Here is a 22,204-nt window from a genome sequence, read left to right on the forward strand (position 1 = left end):
AGGTCATGGCGATGGTTACTCCTCTTTCAAAGCAGAGAAAGTAGCATAGTATCTTGTACGGACTATTATGTATATCTAAACATAGTATCCGTAGTAAAACCTATACACTTAAAAAGTCAAAATGACTTATAGTCAACTAACTGACCAGTTCTAACTAATTTACAATAAGGAAGCAATGGTGTGAAGATGGAGGAAGTATGGAATGAAGCTTTGAATCTACTGTACCTGTACCGGAATACCTACATCACGAGAGTATAAAATGTAACATCACGCGAGTATAAAATGTTAATCAAATCGAACAATGCAAGCCTTGGCGTGGTAGGCATTTTTGTAACAGAAAAACCGAAAATGGGTTCTTACTGTACCCCACCCGCATTTATATTTTATAGACTTTTTTCTTTTGTTCAAACGCGGGCGACCCTGACATGTGAGCCCGACCACATAAGGCCGGGCCGCAACCTGCCGCGAGGCACTCGGGGTCTCAGACATTCAGGCCTTGTTTAGTTCGCAAAAATTTTCAAGATTTTCCGTCACATCGAATTTTTGGTTACATGCATGGAGTATTAAATAAAGATAAAAATAAAAACTAATTACGCAGTTTATCTGAAATTTGTGAGATGAATCTTTTGAGCCTAGTTACTCCGTGATTGGACCATGAGTGCTACAGTAACCAAAAAGCCAAAATTTTGCCAACTAAACAAGGCCTCAGTTCGACGACACTTGACTTGAGTCCACAAGACCACAACGCTTCGCCTCCAGGGACGGCGACACGTGAGCGCGGATGGCCGACGGCGTGGGGGTGTCCACGGCGGAGGCAGGGCGCGACGCGGCGGCGGTCGGTGACGGGGCGAGGGATGAGGAGCCATTGGTGTCCACCGGGACGGAGGAGCCGCCGTCACCGCCGGAGTATGGGGTGCCCGCGGAAGTCGAGGAAGAGGGGAAGGGGGCGGCGTCACCATTGGAGGGGTCACCGGCGGTGATCGCCGTGGAAAAGAAGGAGGAGTCCCGCGGCGAAGACAAGGAAGAGGCGGAGGTGGCGGAGGAGGAGGAGGAGGAGGATGAAGGGGTGAAGTGGTTGGGGCTTTACTCCTCTGCGCAGACCATTCTCGTCGTCGGCGACGGAGACTTCTCCTTCTCGCTGGCGCTGGTCACCGCGTTCGGCTCCGGTGCCAACCTCGTCGCGACGTCGCTCGACACCTATGGTTTGTCTACTGCGATCGCTTCCGCTTCCTGTTGTGGTGGGTAAAGTAAAATGTGCCTTCGTTGTTGCGTACTACGAGCTAGATACGACTGGTACTAGCAGTTCATGGCTGATCCCATTTTTGGCCTTTTGCGCCTCTGGTATGAGAATAAATGCAACCACGGATGGATGGATGCATTCGAGAATATGATCTGCTAGATTTGATGATTGTGATAGGATGTAGCTTTTGCTGGTTAAATGACGATTTTAACATTTCCACTTTATTACGTTTTTAGGAATTTTTTTTTGTGTCATGTAAGAAAGATGGTAGAGCGATTCAAGCAGCTGTTACAAGTTGGATGAAAAATAAACTTAAATGAACCAGTGAGACATTAATATTTAGCAAAAGGAAAAGAATGTGCCACATTAACCCATGCAATGATTTTTCCCCCTGATTTTTAAATGTACATAGTGACTACAGTTTGCCGTTAGGACAAATTTTCAGCATTCAATAGTTCTAGTACTATATTTCCTTCATCCTAACTTTGTATTTGGGTCCATATGCATTGTTGATGCTGTATTTACCTTTGCAAGCTCAAAAGCATACAGTGGTTTTTGTTTTTCTTGTTCATCGCGCTGCTTATCTATATTTTCTGCATTTCTTGTGGGAAATCCTCATTTGCAGAGATTCTAAAGCGTAAGTACAGCCAAGCAGAGTCAAATATAATGGAGCTGAAAAGATTGGGCGCCACGGTTTTGCATGGTGTCGATGCGAACAAAATGAAGTTTCACACTGACTTGAAGAATAGACGATTTGATCGTATTGTCTTTAATTTTCCTCATGGTGGCTTCAAAGGAAAAGAGGACGACTTGCATATGATCAAGTATGTGCACTATCTCATCATGTTATTTGACAGCTAACATTAACTAAACTCTGTATTAGGCTTAATAGTCATTCATGATCTTCATATGGATCAGTTCGTTATCTATCCAGAGTTGATCAAATATTTCTAAGGCTACATTTGCATACAAAGGGTTATCTCTTCTGTATTTTTTTTTAATGTCTTATCTCTTCTGTATTTATAACACCTACGCAGAAATGACATTGGTAGAATCTCAGTGAAAAATTGAAAATGTATCTTTTTCATTCTAAACAGGGTACACCACTGCTAAACTTGTTTCTCAAAATGAACTATATCTGTAAGTACATTAAGAATAAGTAGCATCTATGTTACCTCAATAATAAGTTGAGAGCTCTTACATGTCCTCAATGGCCCATTGGCTAGAGTATATTTGTTTTTAGGTCCTAGATCATTACTTTGTTGCCTTTGTGGATATAACTTGATCTCAAGCACTTATAGCAGTAGTTGTAATATTTTAGTATAAGCTTTCTCCGGACATATATGAAATAAAGATGGTTCAACTTTGCATGTCAGTGGTCATAAAATAGTAGCTGATGTTTTTACAGAAACCCAATCGGAATCTACAACACTGTTATGTTTACGGCCTTTGTTTTCATATTTGAACTATTATTATCCATATCCTGCGACTTTCAGCTTGCACAAGAAGTTGGTGTGGGGTTTTTTCAGCAATGCACGCCACCTTGTTCGGCCACTTGGTGAAGTTCACGTTACCCACAAGACTGGGGAACCGTACGACAGTTGGGATCTTAAGCACCTGGCCTCTGATTCTTCTCTTGCTATGGTTGACAAAGTTCCTTTTCGAAAGCAAGACTATCCAGGTTATAACCAAAAGAGAGGAGACAGTAAGAGGTCTGACGAACCTTTTGATCTTGGTGCATGTTGCACATTCAGATTTCAAATCGGGAACTTGAAGGAGCTGAAGCAAATGAATATGAAGAGGTCTGGTTTAATCCCAAACATTGGAGGCAGCAACGTTCGTCCAGGCCTGGTAACTAACAGGGGGCCATTTCATCCGGATTCACCTGTTGAAGCATGGCCTTGGCATCATTTTCCTTCGCCAGCTCACACAGGCCGCATGCTGATGCCTCCGCAGCCGTACATAGTTGATCAATGGCAACAACCAGGTTTTCCACTGAACTCTGATGGCATGGCGTCTGGACCTTATTTGCATAAACAGGAGAGTTGTCATCCAATGGTGAGCATGCCAGGTCCGTGGCTGAATGATTTGCCCGCTCAAGGTGGCATTCCTCCATCTCCACCAGTTCATCCATCTCTACCAATGGGCATTCCTCCACCTCTACCAATGGGCAGAATCCCATTTCCTGATCTCCTTGCACCTCAGGAGCAGCCTTGGTATCAGCAGAGAACTATTCCTGATCAGCTAGGAGGCGATGACTACTTTTTTGCCCGGGAACACCAAATGAGTCTGCAGAGGGAGTATGAAATACAGAGGCAAGTCATTCCCGCAGCAACCGGCTTGACACATAACGCCTTCTTGGAACATCGCCACAGGGACAGGGAGTCTGCTGAGGAGCTAGAGTGGCTCCACTGGATGATTGCATTGTATGGTAGGAAGTGAAGGATCTTTGGGAGGTGCCAGTATGAAGAAGCTGGGCCTACCAGTTCCAGGCTTGTACAGGTAAAGGTCATTTTGTGTGGCATATACTGGTACGGCAGTGCAATGAGTTGCTATCTTGCCGTTAATAAAGTCTGTACACTGTACTCCTAGGCAGTTAAGCAAACCTGTTTTTGAAGTGGAGCTGTCCGAAGAGAATTCCTGATTAGTTGCTCATTCTGCAAGAAAGTATGGCTTACATTTTCGTGGAGTGCAACATCGGTCATACAAAGATGAAAGATCATGTATGGTAGAGAACTGAAGCTGCGTTATATGCTTAGCAAATTAGCTTATATACTCCCTCCATTCCAAATTATGATTCACTTTAGTTTTATCCTAAGTCGACTTCTATAATTTTGACCAAGTTTATAGATAAATATTTAGCTAATAGTTAACTATTTACAACATCAAATTGGGCCATGTTTGAATTTATCGTGATAATAGTTAGCTAGCTAGAGTACTCTATGGTAGATAGAGACCATAGTGATAATAGTTAGCTAGAGGTTCTCTAGGAGTAGCTAATAGCTAAAAATTTACTAACTATTAGCTAGCTAACTGTTTAAAAAAACTATTAGCTAGCTAACTATTAGTAGGGTTTGTTTGGATCATCTACTAATAGGTGCTTGAATATAGTTGGTTGGAGGTGTATATGTACATTAGCACGTGTCACCAACTAATTAACTAATTGTTATTTGTTAGCATCTTCGCTTGCTCATAGTTAGAGCATTTCCATCAGTTTTGTAAAACAACTCCCTACTTTGATATTTTAGCAAAAAAAGAAAATAAGTTCCCCTAGTAAATGAATTCCTTAAAAATAAAAAGTTGTTAAATATTATCTCTCGTAAATTTTCACAGTCAAGAGTAGCTCCCTATTCGCTCCTCGTCCAACATTTTTCTCAGGAGATCAGAGTCAATTGGACACATGAGTAAATTAAGAAAATAAAAGATTCTAGATGAGAAAGTGACCAAGAGAAAGAAATTGCTAAAGGAAGGTTTGGTTAGTCGTCAGAAATAATTTTAGGCTCCCAATGCAAAATCGTTTAGAAAGCTATCAAGGGATACCGTTGGAGAATAACAAAATTAAAGTTTGCTTTCTTCTATTAACTTCCTAGATCTATTAATTTATCAAATAAACTGTATCAAACTCCTAGAGATGCTAGCAAGTTTGTTTAGATCACCACTCTCTAGTTTTAGCTGCTAACTATTAGCACTAATGGATTCAAACATACTCTTAGTTTCACTAAACTCTATGCAAAAAATATTTTCATAGTATATTTGCTTGAACTTGTAGATGTTAATATACAGTTTTTATAAAATTAGGTTAAAATGAACTATAATTTACTCTGATTATCCTAAATTATAATTTTCTACGTACATATATATTTATATCTAGATACATGATAAAAACTTTTTATCTAAAAATTTATAAGTTAGAACAAAAGAGCATAATGGATGACGTATTCCCTCATTCCCATGTTATAAGACGTTTTGAGCATATCCTTTGCTCCAAGGGCACCCAAGCCAGTTACTAGCTCTAAACCAACTTTTTTAATAGTGTTTTTAGGCTTTTAGCAATGACTCATAATATGATTAGATTTATAAAACACTTCCACGTGATCTTGAAATGTGTGTACGAAGCTGAAGAGCTAGCGTTTTCTTATATATATATATATATATATATATATATATATATATATATATATATATAAAACAAATGCTTGGAGCTAGCTTATCAATCAGCTATTGCTGATGCCCGAATATAGCAACACCTAGATGGGCCAGCAAGAAGTAATTTCTATGATTGGCGCCATGGTTGTATTTGGCGGTATTGCCCTAGAAATATATTGAAAAAGTAGGCAACCTTTCGTGGACGCGATTTGATGAGCACCAACTCTAGATATCCTATCCATCCCACAAAGAATACAATTTCATATTTTTTTAGAATAAGTTAGTAAAATAATTAAATTTAACATGATGTATTTATCTCTATTTTTTTATTCTCTAGATAATGTCATCATGCATCTATATTGGCGAAAATAAGTGAAGATAATACCCATAGGGTAGCCGTGACCGTGAGCACCTGCCGCGGACCGTACACCTATACATGCAGTTATCCCATACGTGCTATCACGAGCGTAGTCAAAAAGGAAAACTATAGCTTTGTTATGTGAGATGATTGCATATAAACACATCATGAATCCATGACAGGTGGCCATAAGGCTATGAGCAGCCGGAATGATTCCTTGAACAGGCCTTGTTTAGTTGGCAAAAACTTTGCTTTTTGGCTACTGTAGCACTTTCGTTTTTATTTGACAAATATTATCTAATTATGGAGTAACTAGGCTCAAAAGATTCATCTCACAAATTACAGATAAACTGTGCAATTAGTTTTTATTTTTATCTATATTTAATGCTCCATGCATGCGACCAAAGATTCGATGTGACGGGGAATCTTGAAAATTTTTGCGAACTAAACAAGGCCTTAGTTTAAATCAAAAATTAAAAAATTTTCAAGATTCTCCGTCACATCGAATCTTGCGGCACATGTATGGAGTATTAAATATTAATGAAAACAAAAACTAATTGCATAGTTTGCCTATAAATTACGAGATAAATTTTTTAAGCCTAATTACTCCGTAATTGAATAATGTTTGTAAAATAAAAACGAAAGTACTACAGTGTCAAAATTCAAAAAAAAATTGATCTAAACAAGGCTCAAAAGATTCCATGCTCGTCTCATGGATTGCATGCTCGCTGAGTTCCCGAAAAGAAAAATTTTAAGGTATTACAGTACATTTATAACTGTAAAAATTAATATTTAATAATAGACTAAGGGTTGTTTAGTTCTCCATAAAATATAAAATACAAAATATCAATTACTTTGAAACAATGGAATACAAAATACAAAAATTTTCAGGATTATATTTAGTTCTATCTAAAATACATAATTTATTGCCTTTACGAGAGCCTCTTGAGACTCTTTTGGATATTTTTTTAACCCCTTGAGGTCATAATCCAAAATATAGAATAACCACCTTTTTACTAAAATATTTTGCTTGGTGTTTAGTTTTATTATGCAAAATGATATACCAAAACTCAAAATTTTTTGAAATAGAAGGAGAACTAAACACCCCTAAGGTCTTGTTTGTTTCTACCGGATTGACCCGTTTTTTGGGCCCATTCCAGGTGAATTACTACAACCCATTTTCAATCCAGATGGAAACTAAAATATCCGTTAGTTTCGGGCTAAAATGAAAATTGGACTAAAACCAAAATCAACTTCTCTTTTCCTAATCTTTACGGCCTAGAATGAAACCGAACCTCCTATCATCCAGATCAGTTCCTAGCCCAAGTGGACGAACGAGTGGAGGAGGTGAATCTACTTGATTCTGGCCCAAAAATGTTCAAAGGCTACAATGATTCCTGTGAAAGTGAACAAGGTCTAATTAGATTTAAAAATTACACTTAAACCATGTAATTATTTTTTTTAATCTACATTATTTGTTTCATACATATGTTCAAATATTCGATACGATAAAATAAAAAGTTTTAGGGTAAGAACTAATAAGGCCGAAATGCATCGATATTTAGCTGGAACACGATTGCCCATCGAAGCCAAATACCAGACGAACTTAATTAGCGTTGTCTTATCGTTGATGTAAACACAGAATTTGTGGATTGTTTGCTTGTTGCATTCGTCTCATCGTGTTGGGTGTTCCTTCCTTTTTTTTTGAGTAATTGGGTGTTCCTTCCTTGAGAAGCCACCGGAGCGAAGCCCAAACGCCGGCGCTCATCCGGCCTTGTGGGCCCCACCCGACCGAGACCCCCGAGAGAAGGCATTGAATGCACTGCGACTGCGACGCTTGGACTCGCGGAGTCGGGAAGTTTTCGTCCACCACTCCACTACCACTGTACCACAAGAGCTCATGGTCATGGCGCCGGCAGTCGCGGTAGCCTCACCATCGGTAGGGTACGACTCGGCCGCGAACGGCGGCGGATCGAGGGAGGAGGGAGCGGCGCCGGCAGAGGATGGGGCGCTGGGGATGCGGGTGGATGGGAATAGGGTGGCGGCGCCAGTGGAGGGGGCACCGGCAGAGATCGCCGTGGAAGGGGATGAGGCGGAGGAGGAAGCGGACGTCGACGTCGACGTCGACGACGATGAGGATGAGGAGGAGAAGTGGCTAGGACAATACTCCTCTACGCAGAGCATACTGCTCGTCGGCGACGGGGACTTCTCGTTCTCGCTGGCGCTGGCCGCGAATTTTTTTTATTTTTAGTCTATTTTTAAAACAAATTTCAATTTTGACACGGTTTTGAAAAAATTTTCAAAACTAGGCCGTTTGGCCCCGCCACCATGCATGGCGGGGCAAAATCACTGCACCCCACCATGCATGGTGGCGGGGTTGAAGTGCCACGTGGCGCCCGGGTGGGCGGGGCCGGCTGACGTGGACCCCGCCACCGGCCATGGCGGGGTACGGGGACCCCGCCACCGATCATGGCGGGTTGCAACCCCGCCGCGCATCATGGCGGGGTGCACCCGCGCCCTACTTAGTCGGCCGAACGGCCATCTCTTCTCATTTGTCTCCCTCTCTCACCCCGAGTGTCTCTCTTTCTCTCCCTCTCTCACACCCAAGCTCCGCTCTTCTCCGGTGCCCCTCCGCGTCGTCCTTCACCTCCATTGCCCCTCCTCGGCGCTCCTCTCCGTTGCGTATTCCCCGCCTCGTCGTTCTTCACGGTTGTTTTCCCGGCCACCCCTCGTTTGGATAAGGTAAATTTCTTACAACCTTTACGTTTTCATAGTTTAGATAAGTTCATTTGGTTATTTAATATGTTTAGTAAATCTCTTGTTACGTTACTTTGTTTAGTTATGTGATTTGTGTTGAATTATTTTCGCGTTTTTAGATGGAGGACTCGTATCGTGAGTCTATTTGGCGAAAAAGGGTCGTCCTAGAGAGTTGTACTCCGATGTGTCTTGCAAGGATGCCCCCGTGCCTCCCGAGGAACCTATTCCAAATTGTGATTGTGGACATCCGGCACACGTGAGCCAGTCGAGACATCCGGATACTGCGGCACGTTGCTTCTATACTTGTTATAGTTATAGCGTAAGTCACTGTGACCTTTGTTTTTCTTATTGGTTTTTTATCTTTTTATTCTCAATGAGACAATTGAAACTCTTTTGTAGCCCTACTTCCGGTGCTTTTTCTTCCAATGGATCGACGGGCCGGACAAGTTTGACCCAAAAATTCTGCTTTTCTACCACGGCGTTGATCATTGCAAACGTGAGTTGTTTACTCGCTGGGTTCCGCCCCCCCCTAACCCTCCTCCTATGACGGAGGAAGAGAAGGCTGTAGCCTCTGCACGGCGGCTCGAGGATCCTCCAAAGTGTCATTGCGGAGAACAAGTCGTGATAAATCCACGGAATGAACTAGAGTTCATTTGTCCTCTGCGGCGTGAAGTAAGTTTTACGGTCAATCTTAAAATTTCAGTTGCTTTATATGTGTTCTAATGTGTTCTTTTTGTAGGATCGTGGTTTTCGAAAGTGTCGTTTCGCAGAGTGGATCTATGGTCCAAAGAGCCATTGGCCAGAGCCTGAGAAGCAGGAGGAGGTTCCAGAGTGGAAGAAGAAGCGGAGGTCTATTGCGCCTCCCGTGATGTGCAAATGTGGTGTTGAAGCTAGCTACGGCCTAGTTCCTTCAGGTCTTGGGATTTGCCACTTCTGTGGCCACATGATCGACTATGATGAGGTTTGCTAGGACTGTGCACATTTAGTACTACTATACTCATATATTTGTTTTTGTACGCTAACTTTGTATTCATATATTTCCCGTAACAGAGCACTCAGAAATGCAAATGGGAATCATCTGATGATGTGTTTAAGTTCAAAGATGAGTATAAGGCAAGAGTAGCAGTTCGCAAGACGAGAGGTTATCCTGCAAACTACGTCACTGATTTTGTGAAGGACCATAAGAAGAAAATGCTTGCATTCGCCCAGGAGTTGCGTGTTCGTAACCCTGCGAGTATTGCATGGAAGAAGTGGTCCGAGGAGAGGGAAAAGGAGATAGAGGAGTACCGTGCAAGGAAGGCTGAAGAGCATGCAAGGAAGGCTGCGGAGGAGGCTGAGCGAGTTGAGATGCAATGCTTGAACGATAGTATTGCCTCATTATGTGCTAGTGAGTCATTTAATTTTTGAAAGTGAAACTGTTTGTTTCTCTGAAATGAATATGTTATTAATTCTTTAAATTTTGTACTTACAGAGATTGGATGCACCGGAAACTGGCAAGCAGATGTGGGCCGTGCTAAGTACGCGGAGAATATGATATTAGGGCGGGACGGTGCAGTTGGTGGCACTGCTAGCCGTCCGATTGTGGTCGAAGAGGAGGCCGAGGCGGAGGAAGACGACGACACCGGAAGGATAGGCGACCTCATTCGTCTTGCCGAGGAATTGGGGTACCCTCAGGAGGAGCATGACTATGAAATGGGAAGGATAGGCGACCTACTTCGTCTTGCAGAGGAGGGTGAGGCGTCAGGACCGATGCCTGTCGGTGCCTCAGAGGAGGGTGAGGCTGCATACCACAACCAGAAGACATCGGTCTACGACTCATGGTGGCCAACAGACATGACCGAGGAAGAGGGACAGTTATACTCTCAGGCGGCAGAAGAGGCGTAGGCAGCTTACTACGAGAGACAGGCTAGTGAGGCCAAGGCAGCGGAGGCGAGCATGGGTAAGGAGGCTGTAGGGGACGATTGAGAGTCCGAGGACGAGTTGCTTACGCAGTGGTGCACCCAGTTTGATTGATGTGGTAATGTATGTGAGTGGCTTAGGGATGAGACTTTTGTACTTTGAAACTTGTCATGTAATAATTTGTACTCCGACGTATTTCAATTTGATCGCTCCTCGCCAAAGTCCACAGCTGTCAGAATGTTTAACTAACATAACAATTTAAAAAGATTTTCTAATATGTTTAACTAATATAACAATTAAAAGTTTTGTTTCTTGCATGTTTACTAGCTATTTTTTTGTGTAATATTTAAAAAGCAATAGAGGAAGTCACTTTGATTAGTGCCATGAAAGGTACATGGGGGTTTGGCCAATTTCTGGCTACCCCGCCATGGCTAGGGCGGGTTAGGGGTACCCCGCCGTGGGGCATGGCGGGGTACCCCTAACCCGCCCCCAGCCATGGCGGGGTAGCCAGAAATTGGCCAGAACCTTTGCTGCAGTGTCTTTGTTCGGTTTTTGTTAACCGATTGTCCTGGTTCGCAGCTGGTTTGGCAAGACTGAGATTTTTACATAAATACCAAAGATACTTTAGAACGAACAACTAAAATAATTCTCACTAATGCTTAAAAAAGGTACATCAAATATCTAGAAATATGTCACAGTTACCAACGTGCTGGAAATAACAATATGTCCCAGGTACTACATGACAAGTCCCAACTGGTAAACATGTCTAATCTAATCATCGCCAGGGGTGTAGCGGTTTCGCGACTTCCGTCGCCTCCTAGGACTGGTAGGCACCACGTTGCTAGTCCACCCCACGTCCGTGCGGTCTCGCCGCTGCCTCTCTCGCTGCCGCCTATGAACACGGTCCATCTCCTGTATCGAAGAAGTACCCTGCAAACAAGTACCCTAATGAGTAATTTTAAATTTTGAATCATGAAAATATAGAAAAGTAAAAGCACAGTATAGGCACCTGGTGCTCGACGTGTCTGTACTCCTCCTGTGTGTACTCCACCCCCTGTGTGTACTCCTCCGGTGTGTACTCCATCCCCTGTGTACCAATAGGAGCACCGCCTAGCTGTGAGGTACCCATCTCCTCGTGACCGGTGAACTCCCACTGTAGCTCGTCGTCGTCGTCGTCGCCACTAGTCGTGGAGTACTGAAGGGCCTCGTCGTCATCGTCCACGTCCGCTGGACCCTTCCCTGTGTACTGCGGAGTACGTACAGAGGAGGAAGCGGCCCTAGCCGAAGTAGCTCTGGTGGACATCGAGGCCGTCTGGCTCCTAGACAACATGGGGTGCAACGGAGGCTCATATGTCGTGTCTGCACAGCTCAGCTTAGCCGCTAACTTCTTGCAGCCCTTTTTGATTTTCTGCAGGTTAAAATGACAACATGCATTATTCAGTTGTAATTGCTTTGTAATAATGAATTATTTTATCGAAAGTACCTTCACAAAGCTGCGAAGAGGGTTGCTCTTGTCGTCTCTACTCCAGAACAGTTACCTACTAGCTTCCTCGGAGTAGTTAGACAACTGTTGTGACTACAACATCACACACAACATTAACTCGATCATTTGGACAACTGTTGTGCCATAAACATCAAATAATACATGAAAGTCCAAGGTACTTACCACATATCTATTTAAGGGGGCCCTAAGAACTTGTTTGTCAACCCTTTGCACCTCGTCGAACGCATCGGCGATGTCATCCTCACCACCCTCATCTGCAGGGGTGTTGGTGTACGGGACCATGATATGAGTCCTCGTACTCCGGTGCAGCCACTGTAGGTACTCCATCCATCTGGCCGGATCGTGCGGTGGTAGTGAGTTGACGAGGGGAACCTGCCTGTGATACCAAGTCTGCAAATGTGCATCGTGCCTGACCGCCCAATCCTTTTGCGTGGACCGAAACCTACGATCAATCCTGCAAAAATATATTGCATTAGCAACGAGCCAGTTAATGGAAACAAACAAAGTGCCATCATACCTATGCAGCTCAGCGTTTGTGGAATACAGCGGTGGAATCCCCTGCAGCCTCCCGAACTGTCTCTAAACCCTGCAAGGGTAGTGCATCTCGACCACGTGGAAGAAGATGAGTGGGCCATCGTAAAGCCAATCGCTATCCTCCTCCTCGCAGCGTGGACTAAGGTACCCCTCTAGCTCCCACCGAGACCACGGTGACCATGTGACCTGCAAAATTTGTTAACTTATTTTTAGTATTTCAAAATAAAACGCATTAATAGTGCATTTAGTACTAAAAGTGAATTGAACTTACGTAGTTGTGTGTCAACACGTCTAGCTCGTCAGTGTACTGCCTGTACCTCCTGTCTGCTTCGCCCCTGACTACCTTAGCATCTGTCCAGAGGAAAAGGGCGGTGGGTCCAACATCTTCATGCACCCATACCTGCAATTAACACAAACATAATGTCACAAATGCCTTAAGTGTTATGAACAAATCGAAATAGCAAATGCACTTACAGGCAAACCCGGAGGTTTAGTGGGCCTTCCAACTGGAAAACGCTCCCAAATCCAAACCTGAAGTAGATATGAGCAGCCACCTAGGTTTCCATTCGAAGACTGGCGACGACAGGCCTAGCAAAGCTGACGGTATGTCCATGCAAGCACCGCGGTACCCCAACTGTAGCCGGCAATGTTGTCCAGTGGCTGCATAAGGATCCTCAGGAAAATCCAGCTGATGCTGTCTCCTGAGAAATCAGGGAACAAGAAACCCCCCAAGAAGTGCCACAACCACACCTTTGCATACATCTCCACCTCATGATCTGGAGCATCAGGCGGTGGTCCTACACCAAAGTTCTGCGTAATCCAAGACGTCGAGACTCTTGAGGTCTTCCTGCAATTACCAGTAAACCAATATTGTATAAATATAGATGTATCTAAATCGGTTGTATTAGTAATTTCAATGAGACTCAAATATGAACTTACTTGGTGCCTTTAACTTCAGCATCTGATGGCCGCCTGCCACAAAACTCCTGTACCAAGTCTAGCCAAGTAGACTCATCGACGACCCCAGTCACCGGATGACCAGACAAACTCAAACACAATATCATCTTCACATCCTGCAATGTGATAGTCATTTCTCCACAAGGTGTGTGGAAGGTGTGCGTCTCTGGTCTCCACCTGCATCGTTATAATGTTGTGTATATCAATTATTTGAGGGCACATATTTAACAAACAAATTAAAGTAATGTAAAATGTTATGTTACCTATCAACAAAAGCAGTAAGAACTGCAGGGTCTAGAGTGGGAAGTCCACTGTTGTAGACCCGGACGATCTCAAGAAATCCTGCACGACGAATGTACGGCGCGTATCGCTCGTTCCAGCTGTGTACGTGGTGCGTGCGACCACGAAGCACACACAACGGCCTCTGCTGCTCCGACAAGGCCTTGGCCCGGTGGTCCTTGTCGTAGTCCGCCTCAATGAGGCTAAAGCGGGGATGAGGCGCCCGCGCCGCCATCGTAGCCCGCTTGTTTCAACAATGAAAGAAAAAACATTAGTACAATTAATAGCATTAGTAATAAGACAAAGCAAGTAAATTTGACGACAAATAACATAAATGCATGTTTACTAAGAATTTTGATAAGCACAAAGATTAATGAACAACCTCTTGTCTACCCCTCCTATGAAATCTAGCGTTATGACCAGGTTTCTTGCAAATGCTGCATAGGTTCTGCGCACGTTCTTCGTTGAAGTCACCGCCACCATACATGTCATCGCCATAACCTTTCATATTGTCCATATCGCCTTTCAGTCGCTTCTTCTTCCTCCTTCCCTTCCCTACCTTTCTTAGGTCCGGATAAGGCACGTAGTCCTCACCATAATATGGAGGCCACTGCGACTCGTCAAGGTACGGCTCGAAGCTCTTCTCCCAAACATTTAGGGTGTTGGCACGGAGATACAAGGGTGACATGTATGGTTCAACTGTATGGTCAAAACCTCTAAGCCGACAAGACGTAATCATGTGTGAGCAAGGGGCATGCATGATCTGAGGTACGTTGCAACTGCATTCTACTTTTTGAAGATCCACACGGTACGTTCGCCCACCAAATCGTTCGCCGCCAAGGTTTGTGCCCCCTCTAGCTCGTACGCTAAAAACAAGTCTATCTCGTCCATAGGCCTCGCCAACCTGTTGCTTGGACAACTCCTCAGCCTCCTGCAAATATTCGTGTGCAGCCTTCCCCCATCTTCCAAGCTCCTCTTCATTCCTCAGGGCTAAGCCATACCGCGTAACAAAATATTCATTGCACTTCTTAAAAGAGAACTCAACAATACCGGACACTGGTAGAGATCGAACGCCTTTGAACACACGATTGAAAGACTCAGAGGAGTTTGTTGTCATTATGCCATACCGAAACCCACCCTCATCATATGCTAATGCCCACTTCGCTTTATTTTCCATCTGCTGATCTAACCATGCCTTGCCCGCTCGGTTCATCATCTTCTGTAGTTCCGCCATTGTCTCCTTAAACTCGTGTTCCGTACGTTTATTACAAAGTTCCTTTAACTTGTCTGCCACCTCCTTCTTCCGTTGACGGCGCCAGAAATTAGCGGCAAAATGCCTCATGCACCAACGGTGCACTAGGGGTGGGTGCCCATCAATGTGTTCACCGGCAGCATTAAGAATTACAATGTGACGGTCCGATATCAAACAAATGGTGCGAGAAGGACCAAGGACGTGAAGACGGAGCAGACGCATGAACCATGACCACGAATCATTGTTCTCCCCCTCTGCCAAAGCAAAAGCCAGTGGCACAATTTGATTCTCAGGGTCTACAGTAGCAGCCATCATCAATGTACCTCTGTATTTGCCGGTGAGGAATGTGCCATCAACTAGAACAACTGGCCGGCAATACTGAAATGCATGCTTACACTGATCAAAATACCAGAACACACGGTACAGAATATGCCTCAACGGGTTCTGAAGATAAAACCCTCCTGTGTATATGAACCATCTCATGCCAGGGTTGAAGTGTTGCATTGCACACAAAATGCGTGGAACCCTGTTATAGGCTTCCTCCCAACTACCCCACCGAATTGCCAGGGCAATTTGCTTTGCCCGCCATGCCTTTCCATATGTTACCTCATACCCAACAAAAGTGGCTATGGTCTCCTGCAAGAAAGACACCGATACGTCGTTGTCCGCATCTACAAGACCCAATATACGGCGAGCAAGGTACCGAGCCGTCAACTGGGGATGGTACAGTTTGCCCTTGTTAGTCTGGCATCTGTGCGGCTGCTCCACTGAAGTTACCTTCCACTTCCCATCACTCGACCGTTTCCGTGCATTCAACTTCCACGTGCACGGAAACCCTGCCTTGCATACTATTTGAAATTTTACCTCCTTGTCGGAATGCCGAACCGTGTACGGCCTATGATGATACACAGCATAGTCCTGAAGGAACAACTTCATCTCAGACATCGTATTGAAAAGCATTCCCTTCCTGAGTATTAAATTTTCATGGTTGTACAATGATTCCTTACAATTCTGCAAACCCGTGTCACAAACCGCCATATGCGACATGCTGACATCCATATAATTTGGAACACCGGTAAAGGGCAAGCCAGCCTCCCTCAGCTGTGTAAGCTCTGCCGATGTATAAGAGGGTGGTGCAACGTAAGGTTCCGCCTCTCTAACCCGACCCCATCCTTCATATTCCTCTACATCACCTGGATACCCTGTGGCTAAATTGCCCTGAGTCCGCGTTGCATGAAGTACCTCAAGCGGAACTCCTGAGGGCATGCCACGAACCGGTGCACACATGCCAGGTGAACCTACTTCCTCATTTTCTGATTCCTCGGAATCAGAGCAAACATCATCACCAATCATTTCATCCTCTGCCGCCTCATTCTCCTCATGTTCAAACTCGTCTACATCAAAATCATTTCTTATTTGACCAACTGGAGGAGATTGAACCCGCTCCTGCGTCCAATTACCATCCAAGTCCATACTCTCCATAGTTTGTTGGACATGCACACCACAATCACCACCGTCGTCGAAGGACGGCTCCTCATTCTCAACAGTCTCCAACACCAACTCAGCCATGCCTACATTCGAACCTTGGATGACCCTATTGTATCGGGACCACTCAGCTTGGTTGCACAAGTCCATCATCACATAGTGTGCCCTATTCTTTCCAACATCAAACCTACCCTTTACTGTGAAAGCATCGCCAAACTTCAAACTCAAACGCTCACATAGATCACTGAAACTAGGGGGACCATCAAACCATTCCAAATCCTCAGACATATCCTCAAACTGACAATCCTCTCTCCTAACACATCCTCCGTAAAAAACTCTGACACCGTAATCCATCTACAAAAATACCCAGCCATTCGATAATTAACTAACCGAGCAATATGGTAAAACAAATAACTACATAACTAAGTAACTAACTAAGTAATACTACTCGACTAACTAACTATATTATTAAACAATAACTAAAACTAATTAACTAATTAACTACTAAACACTTAAAAAACTATATTATTAACTAATTACTAAAACTAATTAACTATTAACTACTAAACAAGTAACAAAACTATATTAGTAAATAATAACTAAACTAATTAACAATTAAATAAATTAACAAAACTAATTAACAATTAATTAAATTAACAAACAAATTAACTAAACTAATTAACTAAACTCTATTACTAAAACTAATTAACTAAACTAATTAACAATTAATTAAATTAACAAAAAAATTAAAAAAAATACCGTGAAGGAGCGGGGGGCTGCCGGGACCGGGGCACCGCCCGGCCGGGGACGGGGCCGGCGAGGCCGGGCCGCGGCGCGGCCGGGGAAGGGGCCGGCGCGGCCGGAGAAGGGGCCGGCGCTGCCGGGGCGGGGCGCGGCCGGGGACGGGGCGGCGCAGCTCGGCGGGGTCGAGCGCGGCCGGGGAAGGGGCCGGGGCGGTCGGGGGAGGCGCGGTCGGGGCCGGGGACGTGGCGGCGCGGCGCGGCGGCGGCGTGGTGCGGGTCGGGGGAGGTGCGGGTCGGGGGAGAAGACAGAGAGAGAGAGGGGGGCGCGGCCGTTTTAGCGGGTCGGGTGTGCCCCGCCATGACCCGCGGCGGGGTACCCCTACCCCGCCATGATCCCCGGCGGGGTCCAGGTGGCAACGGGCATCACACGTCATCAACCGGCGCCATGCAGAGCTGACGTGGCAGGGTGTGCCCCGCCACCATGCATGGCGGGGTTCAGTGAATTTGCCCCGCCATGCATGGTGGCGGGGCCAAACGGTCTAGTTTTGAAAAATTTTTTAAAAGCATGTCAAAATTGAATTTTGTTTTGAAAATGGGCTAAAAATAAAAAAAATTCCTGGCCGCAGGGTTCGGCTCCGGGGCCAACCTCGTCGCCACGTCGCTCAACACCTACGGTTCGTCCGCTTTCGCTCTCTCGTGCCTCGTAAAGGTGACTCTTATTGCTGGGCATTAGTGGTAATGATGCCCTTCTCGGCCCTTTGTGCATTGGATATGGAAACACATGGAGCAGCTGATTCGACGATTCGGATGTGGCATTGGTTATATGTGTATTTATTGCATTTGCTACATTGAGATCAAGGTTAACCTGAAATGGACTTCTTGCTGTTGGGAAAGATTTTTAAATTAATTAAAAAAAATCTTTAGTTAACTTCACTAATCAGTGACGGTGCTCCATACTTCTGTCATACATTGTTTCATACTACTACTATGTACTCCAGCCATTCCGAAATGTAGGTTGTTCAATTGTTTTAATTTGTCCTAAGTCAAACTTCCCTAACTTTGATCTAGTTTATAGAAAAATGCACCAATATCTACACCATCAAATTAGTTTACTTAAATCCACCATGAAATAGGTCTTGATGGTGCATTTATTTGATATTATAGATGTCAATATATTTTCTTGGTTGTGCAGTGGAAAAGGTCTAGTTTTGTTAACTTCGTTTTATCCTGATCCCCTTCTTATGATCAGATGTTTGAAACACCTTGCCTGTTGTTTGCACATTGCTATTGCACCTCCGACACAATGTATCAGCAACTTCTCTTCATGAAGGTTAACAATAGCACAAAGTGAGCAAATCAATTGTTTTATGACCAGATTGGAAAGAAAAGTAAAGAAAAATAGCTACCTAGGACAATACCAATGTGCCTAGAAATCCCCCGCGCATGCACCACGCACCCACCTGCATCTATAATCTTATATCAGGTTACCTAATAAATTTGTCCCCACCTCGGCAGAGGACGCCTGTCAGGAGACCCCCGCCTGTCCGGCCCAGGAGCAGTCGGATTGCTGCCCAACCGTTGGTGCACATTCCAGCCTCCAAGCGGGGCGAGGTTCTCCTAAATCTGTTTGCTTGAGTCTAGTTTTGGCTCAAGACATGTAGCACTGAGCTGACTCACCTACCTAATCTTAAGGGGATAGTTTGTGTGGTATTTTTTTTAGCTGTACTTATCTATCTACTCTCTTTATCTCGTGGGCAATTTTACAGAGGCTCTGTGGTCTGTGCAAGAAATTCAGCAAAGCTGAGTCTAATATAACGGGCCTGAAAAGTTTGGGGGCTACTGTTTTGCATGGCATTGACGTGAAGACAATGAAGTTGCACACTGAGCTGAAAAACAGACGGTTTGATCGGATTGTCTTTAACTTTCCTCATGCTGGCTTCAAAGGAAAAGAGAGTGAGGTGTACATGATCAAGTATGTGCGCTATCTTGTTGTTTTCTCTTTTGCAGTTAACTATTTTTTAGATCCTGTGTTCATAAACTCAATTTTTTGTCTTTTATCATGATTTTTGGAGTTGATTAGTATTCCTTTGACTATATCTTTATCTGAAGAGTTATGCTTTTTTTTTGTTTAGTACACCTATAGCCTCAACTGACATTGGATAGAAGGTAGAACCTCAATCAAATTGTTCCAGTTTCAATTTCCATCTTAACCACCACTTGTCATTGCTAAAAATCTTGTTCTTAGATGAACTTCAAGTTCTTAAGGTTGCACTAAGAATATAAAACATCTTACATATGCCTTCAAGAATAAGTTGCAGATATCATATTTCACTTCTATGGTTCATGAGCAAGAGAATGTTTATATGCTTCAAATCTTCCAAGAATAAGCTGAGAACAAACATTGTTGGTTTCATGAACTGTTGCATTGCACATGGGATTTATTTGCAGCACTTCATGGGTTTTATTTCCTTCTCAATGTACACTAGAAAATTGTTCCTGTAATCTGTCAATAGAAGTTTCTACACATGATTAATGAAAAAAGATGGACAAGTCTATCCAGATGTTTTTTTTTGAAAGAATCAGATGGTTTATTTTGTTATGACAGTTGCTTTTAGAATACAACAAGAACCTATCCAAAATTTATCGTGTCTTCATTTAGCAGCTTTATGTTCCTTATCTGAATTCTTATTGTTTTTCTCGAATAATACAACTAAATGATTATTGACCAGTTGCTATGACCTTTTAGCTTGCACAAGGAACTGGTGAGGGAATTTTTCTGCAATGCACGCCACCTACTTCGGCCTTATGGTGAAATCCATGTTAGTCACAAGACAGGAAAGTGTTACGATGAATGGGGTCTTGAGGATCTAGCGGCTGAGTTTTCACTTATTTTGGTTGAGAAAGTTGGTTTCCAAAAGGAAGACTATCCTGGTTATGACCAGAAGAAAGGAGATGGTCCAGCCTGTGACAAACCTTTCCCGCTAAGTAACTCTTTCACGTTCACGTTCAAGTTCAAAATTGGAGACTTGAAGAAGGGGAAGAAACGGAATGGGAGAAGGGCTGGAGCAATCTCATCCGTTGGAGGCGACACAAGGCCATGCCATCCTCTTCCACTTGTTCAGCCAGGGTCTGGGCTACAGTTTGTTCCACGAGCTTACACAGCTCCGGTGATCATAACCCTGCCATCTCATGTAGTTGTTCAAAGGCAACAGCCAGGTGTGCCACTAAGCTTCGTTGGCATACCGAGGGCTCCTTACTTTCATAAACCGGGCACTGCCCATTCGCTGCTCAGCACTCCCGGGTCATCTCTGATGAATGCTTTGGGCACTCCAGGCCGCATTCCTTCACTGATGGGCAGAAGAATCTCAAGCACCAGCTTGCTTGCTCCTCAGCGGCATCCACGGTATGAAAGGAGAATCATTGCTGAACCGCTAGGAAACAACACTGACTACTTTGCCTGGGGGTACCGAAGGAGTTTGGTCAGGGAGTACGGGATGCAGAGGCAACTAATGCCTGAGGGAACCAGCTTGAACTATTCTGCCTTCTTGGAAGCCCGCCAATGGGAGTCTGTTCAGAGACAGGAGCGGCTCCGCAGGCTGATCGCATTCGGTTCCCAGTGGGACACTGTCCAGACTCCATAGTTTGGTGATGCATCTGTCACCGCGTTGAGGTTCGGTCGTCGGTCGAGTAGAGGTCTTCCCAGATATGACCACAATGTGTTTTGTTTGTGTACTCCCTCTATACCCACAAAGAAAGTCACTTTGATAAAATTTAGGTCAAATATTAAGAATATAAATTATGAATAACTTTTAAGTTGTTGAGTTTGAAAATGTGAAAATCATATGAATAGATTTGTCTTAAAAAATACTTTCATAAAAATATACATATACCACTTTTTGATAAATATTTTTATAAAAAACAAGGAGTCAAAATTAGGCTTTGGAGACTGTGTTATTGTCATAAACGACTTTCGTTACCAACATAGAGGGAGTATATAGGTAGGGCCCTTCTGTGTGAAGATGTAGTCCCGGACAGCTAGCCTGTTTTGCTATGGCCTTGTTTAGTTCATCCTTAAAAACCAAAAACTTTTTAAAATTTTTCGTTACATCTAATTTTGTGATACATGCATGGAGCATTAAATATAATATAGATGAAAATAAAAATTAATTATACAGTTTATCTGTAAATCATGAGACGAATCTTTTAAATCTAGTTACTCTATAATTGGATAATGTTTATCAAATAAAAACGAAAATGCTATAGTATCAAAATCCAAAAACTTTTTGATCTAAATAAAGCCATGGAGAGCAAGTTCTAGTAGACTAGGTGTATTGTCAATTGTCAAATACTGTTAACTACTCCGTACTCCATTGTTGAGTGAATTGTTGAGTACCAGATAGTACTAGCAGTTGACCAGTTGTTGACGCGAAGTGGCTACAGTTGACAATGGCTAGACGTCACAGTACCGGTTAATTAACAGTTGATGCAAAGGTCACCCGCGTCAAAGACGATTGATTGGACTTTCGTAGCTGTGCTACGAACGACCTGAGAAGGCCAAGGACAATAGCCATACCAGCGTGTGTAGAGGAATGCACGCAGTTTCTGGCATCACATATCCATATCCCATCCCATTGATTCAAGTACAGAGTAGATCGCAACAGAACGCGAGTGTCCATCGCCCATGTGGACAGGGTCACTGCAGGTTCGATGAGGTTTTAGAGCTTTCAAAACGATACTGCCATCCTCGATGAGGCTCAGGCCTGGTGCCTGGCTGGGAATAAGCACCTCTCGGTGCTCCTGGCAAGATGTTAACCTGCTAATCCTAGTTTTTCTGTAGGTTGCTGCTTGTGGTTAATTAGTTTCAATGTAAGTCATGGCTGCGAGATCTAGTAGTGATAGGCTATGTAACCAAGGCTGGCAATGGTTGTTACCGTAATTCCTGTAAGACTATTTGCTTCCTGCTCAATGAAATACGTGCCTCGGCGTGGTCTCAAAAAAAAAATCACTCTTTTTTAGAAAAAAAACAACAGTGGCATGGAAGTTTGCAGTA

The 22,204-nt window shown here is 43.8% G+C and overlaps 2 protein-coding genes and 2 long non-coding RNA genes across 4 annotated transcripts; 2 read left to right on the top strand and 2 right to left on the bottom strand.

Annotated features, from left to right (window-relative positions):
• LOC8055834 lies at window positions 782–3,895 on the top strand. Its single transcript, XM_002460368.2, has 3 exons — window positions 782–1,202; window positions 1,866–2,064; window positions 2,737–3,895. Exons 1-3 carry the CDS (start codon window positions 782–784, stop codon window positions 3,680–3,682), a joined length of 1,566 nt encoding a protein of 521 aa, XP_002460413.1. The 3' UTR covers window positions 3,683–3,895.
• LOC8055835 lies at window positions 7,651–20,795 on the top strand. Its single transcript, XM_002460369.2, has 4 exons — window positions 7,651–7,984; window positions 17,787–17,832; window positions 18,923–19,126; window positions 19,901–20,795. The coding sequence occupies exons 1-4, from the start codon at window positions 7,651–7,653 to the stop codon at window positions 20,793–20,795; spliced, it is 1,479 nt and encodes a 492-aa protein (XP_002460414.2).
• On the bottom strand, window positions 12,502–13,012 carry LOC110433103. Its single transcript, XR_002450500.1, has 3 exons — window positions 12,913–13,012; window positions 12,710–12,838; window positions 12,502–12,624 (listed from the first exon to the last, which is right to left on the bottom strand). It is a non-coding gene; the product is annotated as an uncharacterized LOC110433103 (long non-coding RNA).
• Window positions 13,378–13,744, bottom strand: LOC110433102. Its single transcript, XR_002450499.1, has 2 exons — window positions 13,659–13,744; window positions 13,378–13,572 (listed from the first exon to the last, which is right to left on the bottom strand). It is a non-coding gene; the product is annotated as an uncharacterized LOC110433102 (long non-coding RNA).

This window comes from Sorghum bicolor, chromosome 2, assembly GCF_000003195.3.
Source record: "Sorghum bicolor cultivar BTx623 chromosome 2, Sorghum_bicolor_NCBIv3, whole genome shotgun sequence".
NCBI lineage: Eukaryota > Viridiplantae > Streptophyta > Magnoliopsida > Poales > Poaceae > Sorghum > Sorghum bicolor.